Source organism: Podarcis melisellensis (genome assembly GCF_964234715.1).
Source record: "Podarcis melisellensis genome assembly, chromosome: 2".
In the NCBI taxonomy this organism is placed as follows: domain Eukaryota; kingdom Metazoa; phylum Chordata; class Lepidosauria; order Squamata; family Lacertidae; genus Podarcis; species Podarcis melisellensis.
The window spans coordinates 68,257,344-68,265,483 of record NC_138529.1 but is presented as its reverse complement, the minus strand read 5'-3'; the positions used below and the strand labels follow the sequence as shown (position 1 = coordinate 68,265,483).

At 58.4% G+C, this 8,140-nt stretch overlaps 1 protein-coding gene across 1 annotated transcript; it reads right to left on the bottom strand.

The window, feature by feature from the left end:
• Window positions 1–4,306: 4,306 nt before the first annotated feature.
• On the bottom strand, window positions 4,307–7,844 carry EGR1 (early growth response 1). Its single transcript, XM_081899280.1, has 2 exons — window positions 7,401–7,844; window positions 4,307–7,002 (listed from the first exon to the last, which is right to left on the bottom strand). Exons 1-2 carry the CDS (start codon window positions 7,660–7,662, stop codon window positions 5,597–5,599), a joined length of 1,668 nt encoding a protein of 555 aa, XP_081755406.1. The 5' UTR covers window positions 7,663–7,844; the 3' UTR covers window positions 4,307–5,596.
• Window positions 7,845–8,140: the final 296 nt, after the last annotated feature.

Sequence of the window (8,140 nt, the reverse complement as noted above, 5' to 3'; positions counted from 1 at the left end):
GACTGCTTCTCATCTCTCTCTCTGATTTTCTCAGTCTCTCCTTCCTCACATCTGTGTTCAGTGCCAGCCGGTTGGTTCTGTATCGATGGACTCCCTTCGCCTCCCCTCCCCTGAGGATATGCCCCCCCCCCCGGTTAGGACTGAAGCAGCCAATAATATGTGTCAGCTGGAGCTCCCGCTGGCTGCAATCCTGCGCGCTGCTTCCCTAGGAGAAATCTCATGGCAGTCTGAGTGGAAATGGATAGGATTAGGATAGGACCCAACGATGTAAACACCCCTTTTGTCCCCCAAAGCCCCATCCCATGCGTTCAGCTATCTGAAGTTTTCCTCGTGGGCTCCGGGTAAAACCGAAGCAGCCTCCTGAAGCAGCGAGGAACCCCCACCCCCGCCCCACTCCAACATGTCAATCAATGCCTTTTCCCTTCCCCCCCAAACACTCTGACCAATGAGAACCCTGATGAAGGAACTGGCATTGGCTACCAGGTTCTGGTGGCGCTAAGTGGAAGATTCAAGCATCGCAAACACAAGCAGGATACAGGCTGTCAGACGGAGAGACTCCTGCAGATCAGAGAGTGAATCAACAACTCCCTGACTCAAGTCCCACGGGAATAATAATGATACTGGCCAACCTTACAGGGTTGTTAGAAGGATTGCCGATACTGTAATGAGAAACGGAAAGCATAATTTACTGCTTAGAAAGGGGGGGATAAGGAGTGATGGCTGGGTATCAAAATAAGCGTTGTTCCTAAGAGAGAAGGCTAGAAGAGCGAATCCACGAGCTGCCTGGCTGTGGAAGCAGCCCTTCAAGGAAAGGACGGGCAGGAGGTCTGCAGGTGCAGGATGCCCGCCTGCCCGCCTGCCTTGCAGCAAGGGCTGGGCTCGGTGGTCCTGATGAGAGAGAAGTGCTGTCAGTTGGGGGCTCCATTTCACTCCCCAGCCACATCTCCATCCAGCCCTGCAGGAAGCAGAAGGTGGCCGCCGAGCTGCAGCCTCTGTTTGGCCCTGGGATGAAGTGATGGGAGGAAGCTTCACCGGTTGAACTTGCGCCTGTGGCGCAGCTCGGAAACGGCGCAGAAAGAAAAGGTCGATTGGCTCTCAGGACGCTCTTGCCATGGAATTATGAGGATTTAGTATATTGCAAGGCTGACACCACCGCGCTAAGCTCGCCTATTTCAAAGCCAGCCCAGTTCTTGTGTGCCCGACCGACTTCCAAATATGTTTGCTGAGAACTCCCATTTGAAAGGCTGCAAATGCCCAGAGCTACTGGGGTGACGACTTTCTGGGGCGGCAGGTTTCCTCCAGGAATGGCAAGGCGATGCCACGCTGCATCTCCGTGCAAGGAAACGCTTGTCCCATTGCGTTTCTCCCTGCATTTAAGGCATAGGGGGCTCAGGGGGCGGGGGTCTGGTTCGTGAGCGGCCAGAGTGGGATTTCAGAACCAGATTTCTCTCCCCCCCCTCCCCGCCCAGCGCAAGATCCAAAAAGCCCAAGCCCTGCCCTCTGGGTAGCCTCAGAATAGCGCCTCCTCGGCGGGAGGAGCCGCTTTGGAGCAAAGCCATCATTTCTGCCCCCGTCGAAAGAAAAGACAGCGGGATGCCAAGTCGGGCAGCAGACTTAACTGGGTGGGTTGAGCTTGCTGGCGGGGAAGGGACAAGGGGGGCTCAGTATCAGCCGGCTGCTGCCATTTCAGAAATAAGAGACTGGGTGGTGCGGAACTAATACAGTATATGGCGCGGGAGTGGAATCAAAGTCCTGTCTGTTCGACGGCGCGGACAGCCTCGCGGCTTCTTTTTCAAGGGATGCTGGACGAAGGAGTTTATTAGGAGCTGGGCGTCTCCTCCCAGCCCATCCTTTTAAAATATCCTCATCTTTCCTGCGCAGCGCAAGCACCCAGAGTCAAAAACAAGATCCACTTTGAAATCAGATGCATAAATCCAGTTTGCTTCGTAGAAAAATGCCAGCGATGAAAGTCGGAATGCAAACTTCTAGATACTGTTTAGGGTATCTAGGGTAAGTCAGTTCGACTTACCCCCCAGCCTAGGGCAGAGGTAGCCAACTCAGAGCCCTCTAGATTTTGCTGGACTCCCAACTCCGATTGCCCCCCCCAAGCAAGGGATGATAAGAGTTGCAGTCCATCATCTGAATGCCTTGGCTACCACTGGCCTATGGGGGCAGCGCCCGGTTTCTGAATGGCGGGGGAGGAAATCAAGCTGTCCGGAAGTAATGTCCCTTCCGCCCCCAAGTCCTCCCCCTCACATCAGCGAAATGCCCTAAAGACTGGAGACAGATACCAGATGGGTGCGAATGCACTCTGCACATGTGCAGAGGAAGGCTGTTTTCCATGATTCCACAAGCCCCAGAGCCACGCAGGCTGCTCCTGCTTGGCGCGGGGTTTTCCGAATGATGTAGACACTCAGAACAAGTTCTGAGGCTGAGCCCTGTCTCGTATCAGGCTCTGAGGATGAGGAGGTGAGAAAGGGCCCACCCAGAGATAGTAGAAAAACACCCAGCTGTTTTTCTGTCACAACTTCCTGAACTGTTTACAGCTTCAGAACAGGCAGAAATGTATCGGGTGGCGCTTTCCTACCACTCTGATCACCACGCTGCGAGATACAGCACCTGTGAGGTTTCTGCCTGTCTTGCACAGGAACCTATCCAAAAAAAAAAGTTGGCAACCCTGAAGAGAGCGAAAGTATTCCAGGATTGGAGAATGAGGGAGTCTCTGCTAAACCTCTGCTTCTGAGTGTATTAAACCTGCGCTAGTAAGAAGCAGGGGGACCTTCTCTCTAGCAGCTCCCCTCACTGCAGTATAGCTTCACGGCTCACTTCCGTCATTATATAACTTCCAGCCTCAGTTCTTCATCTGTAAAATGGGAACTATAGTGACCTACTGCTGTGCCGGAGACGACGCAGGCTGCAATACTGTGCCCGCTGATCCAGGACTGAGCCCCTGTTGAAGGACTTACTCCTGCGTAAACATGCAGAGGATTGCGATCGAGACCTACAACCCTACACCCGTTTGCCAGGGAATAAACCCCACGCTGAGGCTTACTTGCGTATAAACCGGAGCAGAAGGGAGACTCCGGGGTGATAAGCAACATTTTGAGATTGAAAGGGAATTTGGCCCTTCAGAACAGTCAAGGTAGGGTCCAACATCCTAGAATGAGCTCCTCAGCCATTTGAACCCGGCTAGAGAAGCCAAGAACCAAGCGAGAGAACCAATTCGCAGCCCCGATTCTGGATGGGTCTCTCTGCATGCCGCCACTCCTGCCTTAGGGCAATGTTTGAAGCGGGAGAGAGAGACTGTATCTGCTCTGCCAAGGGAGCGAGCGTGCTTAGTAGCTGTGGTGTGAACAGCTAACGGAGGCAGCGGGGTTTGGCCAAGGTGCCTCCGTAGAGGGTCTCTCTCTCTCGGCTTAGTCTGGTCCTGATCTTGGGACCCGCAGCTCAGCCCTGCTATAGAGTGGGAACAGGATCCATCCTCTCCACCCTTATCATGGGGGAGGCTGGAAGGAGGTCAGTTCTTTAGCTCCCTGGCAGAAGAGCTGCTATCTAGGGGCTTGAGGGACTCACGGCTGCCTGGGATCTCGGACCACGGGGATTAGGAGCCCCACATCCCGCCTGCCCCATCTAAGCCAAGTGCCTGGCATGCTTCCCCCTCGCCACCGGGATGCCTCCAGCGTTATCTGTCTAGGGTCACCTGCCTGGGGGCATGCGATCCCCTCGCCACCGTCTCTACAGCAAACACGCCTCCACCAGCGAAATAAAGAGCCGTCGGGTTTAAGCTAATGGAGGGCGCTGGCGGTGGACTCAGCTGTGCTCTTAGACACCGCAGAGACGTGCAGACACTTCCGACGACGAGCTGCTCGGCACAGACCTGGCAGATCCGGGGGGCAGAGTCCTCTCCCTCCAACCTTCGCGAGGATCGCCCCCCCCCCCAATGCCCAGTGGGAAGGGGAAGAGAGGGCTAGTTGGCGTTTTAGGTCTGGGAGAGCAAGGCGACGTCGTTCAGCGTGGAACAAACCTCTGCATTGCATGAAGAGCGAATAGAGACATCAGCCGCACGCATAAGCATGACAACTGGGTCGTAGAGAACTTGGGCATCTTATTCTCCCCCTAGAGAGAAATCCAGAGATCACTTCCCACCCTGAGGGTAGAGATTCCTACTGGTGCGGGACGAGGCCCAGCCATCGGGCTGGGCTGCAGGTACAGAAAAGGGCCAGAGCAGGGGTGAGTGAAAGGAGAGTTGCCGGGCCAGAGCCCTGGAAGCCTATAGGGAAGGAAGGAAGCAAGGAGCAAGCCGGGCTGCTGGTCTCTCGATATTTTTTATTGACTTTTCCAGAGGGTATTGTACACCAAATATCCCATTGGCAGTAAAGCGCATTCAATGTGTTTATAAGCCAAACAGTCACCTTTGTTTAAACAAACACAAGTACAAAGTCAAAAATAAAACCACAAAAATAATGAACCGCATGTTCATAACATACAAAAAATTGCCGCCTACTCAGTAGGTAACTACAACATTCCAACTGCTGAATATATTTATAAATTTTACACTTCTGTAACAAAAATAGACTTTTTGAGAAGTTCGGGGTTTTTGTTTTGCTTTGTTTTGCTTTTTTGCTTACATTCTGTCTCCCGGCTCCTTTCCCCTTTTTCCTGTGTGTGTGTGTGTGTGTGTGTGTGTGTGTGTTTTTGAGCCTCAGAGTCCCCTTCCCCCCCACTTTCCCTTTTTTCACCTTAAGGCTAGATGCAAAGCATCCAATCGCAGAGTTGCATGACGTCAGCAGGGCTTCACAACAAGGCACCAAGACTTGGGACGTGTTTTTTTTTTTTTGTTCTCAAAAGGAAAAACAACAAATCAAACCAAACGAAAACTTTTCGCCACGCGAGAGTGTTTCATCCTCTAGGTGATATTTACAAAGAACATCACACTCTGTTGACATGCTCAAATACATAGTTAAGTGCTGCTTTTTTTTGTTTGTTGGTTTCCTCCCCCATCCCACCCCCCACCCCCCAAAACAAGTTGTAAAACCCAGTACAGCTTTGTCGTCACGAAAAGAGCGGAAAAATTACCATTTATACAAAAAAGAAAGAGCTCGCGCGAGAGAGATGGCCCTTCGTACTCCAAAGAACGCAATATGAATATGCAAAGAGGTTGTTCACGTCAAGAACCCAGAAGGAAAGCAAAGCCATGGCACATAATACAATATTACATTGTCTATGCATGGATTTTTCCCCCAAAGTCCCATTGCTCCCCCCTAAGGAATGAATTGCGGGCTGGGGGGAAATCATCGCGGAAGAAAAAAGACCTCTCTCGTCCATGCAGAACAGAAGTGGAGAGGAACTCCGGTGTCCGGGAGCTTGTGTCATCAGGCAGTTGAAGTTGAAAGATAAGTCCCAACCCCAGCCCACCCCACGGCCGCTGGAAAGCTGGGGGGCCGGGTTGGCTTGGGAGGGAGTCCACTGTTCCTTCACCAAGTGCTGGAGGAAGATTCGTTATCAGCACCCTACCCTACCTAGACGGGTGGGTGGGTGGGTCTTGCGAAAGTCTTGGTGGTGGTTGTATGTCCCCCCCTCACCCCCTTTTCTCCTCTCAGCAGATCTCGATTGTCCTGGGCGAGAAAGTGGAGGCCATGTCAGAAAGTGCAGAAGTCACTTGCGAGCTGAAGGGGCTGCCGAGGCCACCGGGGGATGGGAAGGGGGTGGCTGCCGCCTGGCTCTGGAAGGTGGAGGAAGCCATGGAAGCGTAGCTGGTGGCCACCGAGGGCGAGGGGAAGGAGGGGAAGGGCGACGTCACGGGGGAAGCGTATGAAGTCACGGGAGAGGCATAGGACGTCACGGGAGGAGAGTAGGAGGCTGGCCCCGGCGAGGGGTAGGAGGAGGCGGGGGACGGGTAGGAGGCCGGCGAGGCGGAGTAGGGAGCCAGCGGGGAGGCGGCCACGGAAGGTGCCGTCGGGGCGGCTGCGACTGCAGCGGCGTGTCCCTTGTCGGCGGCCTTCTTGTCCTTCTGCCGCAGGTGGATCTTGGTGTGGCGCTTGCGCTCGTCGCTGCGCGCGAACTTGCGCCCGCAGATGTCGCAGGCGAAGGGCTTCTCTCCCGTGTGGGTGCGGATGTGCGTGGTGAGGTGGTCGCTGCGGCTGAAGTTGCGCATGCAGATGCGGCACTGGAAGGGCTTCTGGCCCGTGTGGATGCGGATGTGGCGCGTCAGCTCGTCGGAGCGCGAGAAGCGGCGATCGCACGACTCGACGGGGCAGGCGTAGGGCCGCTCGTGGGGAGGGGTCTTGCTGGGCCGGTTGGGATACTTGCGCATGCGGCTGGGCTTGACCAGCTGCGCCTGGTACGACCCCGGGAGGCTCTTGGGCTCCGCCGCCGCCGAGCCGCCGCCGCCCCCGTTACTCTGCGTGGCAAAGGCTTTGATGGTGGACAGCGGCGTCAGCGACGGCTGCGGGCTCGGGAAAGGCTTCTGCTCCGCCGAGCCCAGGCCCAGGTCGCCCCCCGGCTGCTGCTGCGGCGGGAAGAGGTAGTCCGGGATGATGGGCAGCTGGAAGGTGCTCTTGCCCGTCGGGTAAGCCGGCGGCGGGAAGGACAGCGAGCCCCCCGACGGGCTGGCGAAGGGCTGCTCCGGGAAGAGGTCGGCGCCGCCTGGGGCTGGGAAGGTGGGCGCCGCCGAGTAGATGGGGCTCGAGTCGCTGCCTTGCACCGAGCAGCTCAACGCCGGGCTGGGAGAGGCGGACGACGACGACGGGATGGACGGCGAGGCGGAGGACGCCGGCGGCGCCGCGGCGGAGGTGGCGGGCGGGGTGGCCATGCCCACCAGACCGCTGACCAGGCTGAAGAGAGGCTCGGGCCACAGAGGGGTGCTGCCCCCGCTGCCAGGCGCCGGCTCCAAGGAGAAGCGACCCGTGTACGTGATGGGCGGCAGGCGGGTGGTCTGGCTCGGGTAGCTGGTCTCCACCGCCAAGGGCTTGTCGCTGCTCAGGGAGATGTCGGGGAAAGTGTCTGCCGAGAGAAGAGCGGCCCAAGGTAAGTCCCCACAGCGCCGCCTCCTCCTCCGTCCATCGCCACCCCAAAGGCAAGCAAACAAGCAAGCAGGCAGGCATCGGAGCCACAGCTGCCACCCCCCAGCTAGCTGCTCATCTCGGGGCATCGCGCTCGCCTGGTCGGCCCCACTTCGGGGACCCCCCCCCAGCTTCCCTCGGGGCTCAGGAAGGATGGAGCGCTACATCTTGCAGCGCCTGGCGCGGCTCCAGCTGCCGGAGCTACCTGGCCCAGGCGGGTGACGCACGTCGGAGAATCCCCCTCCCTCCCCGCGCGCGCTCAGGATAGCGGAGTCCCCTGCCCGACGGGGTGGAGGGCTGCCCCTCTGCCCCCCCATCCCGGGACGTGCCTCTGCCTACCTGCAGCGAGGTGCTCGTAGGACTGCTCTCCGCCTTCGCCCGAGGGGTTGAAGCTGCCGTTGCCTCCTGCTCCTCCGGCGCCGCCGCTCTCGCTGCCGCCGCCGGGGCTGAGGAACTGCGAGCCGGCTCCGGCCAGCAGCATTATCTCCTCCAGCTTGGGGTAGTTGGAGTCCATGGTGGGCGGCGAGTGCGGGAAGGAGCCGAAGGGATCGGCCATCTGCAGCGAGGGCAGAAGCTGCATCTCGGCCTTGGCCGCGGCCATGGGGGCGCGAGGGGGGGGCGCTGGGCCGGGGGCTACGGCGCCCGTGGGGCGGCGAGAGGAGCGGGGGTCGACGGGGTGGGCGCTGGCCTGGGGTTCCCCCTGGCTGTGCCCGCGGGAGACGCTGCGTTCCCTTCCCCCGCCCGCCCTGCCTGGGGCTCCCCCTGGCTCGATTCGCTAGAAGCTCTCGGCTCCCCGCCCGCCCCAGAGCAGCCTCTATATATCGGGTCTCATCGGCCCCGCACCGCCCCTTTCCTGACGTACATGTCCAAATATGGAAGGCAGGAAGCCCTTATATGGCTCCCGGGCGCGAGGACCCCGCCTGGCGTCAGAGCCTGACACTGGGGGAAGCCGAGAAGGGGGGCTGCGGCCGGGCCCGAGGCGGGAGTCCCGCGGCCTGCCTGGGCCGCTGGGGCCCCGGGGGACCTCGTCCCTCGGCACGGGCCTCGGAACCGGAGCCTTCGCACGCCCCCCCCCCGCG

What these genes read in the sequence shown, in the direction of transcription:
- EGR1 (XM_081899280.1), bottom strand. Translation starts at nt 7,662, where the DNA reads ATGGCCGCGGCCAAGGCCGAGATGCAGCTTCTGCCCTCGCTGCAGATG. An exon ending in CTACGAGCACCTCGCTGCAG is followed by an intron (nt 7,003 to 7,400) that starts GTAGGCAGAGGC and finishes TTCTCTCGGCAG; the next exon opens with ACACTTTCCCCGACATCTCC.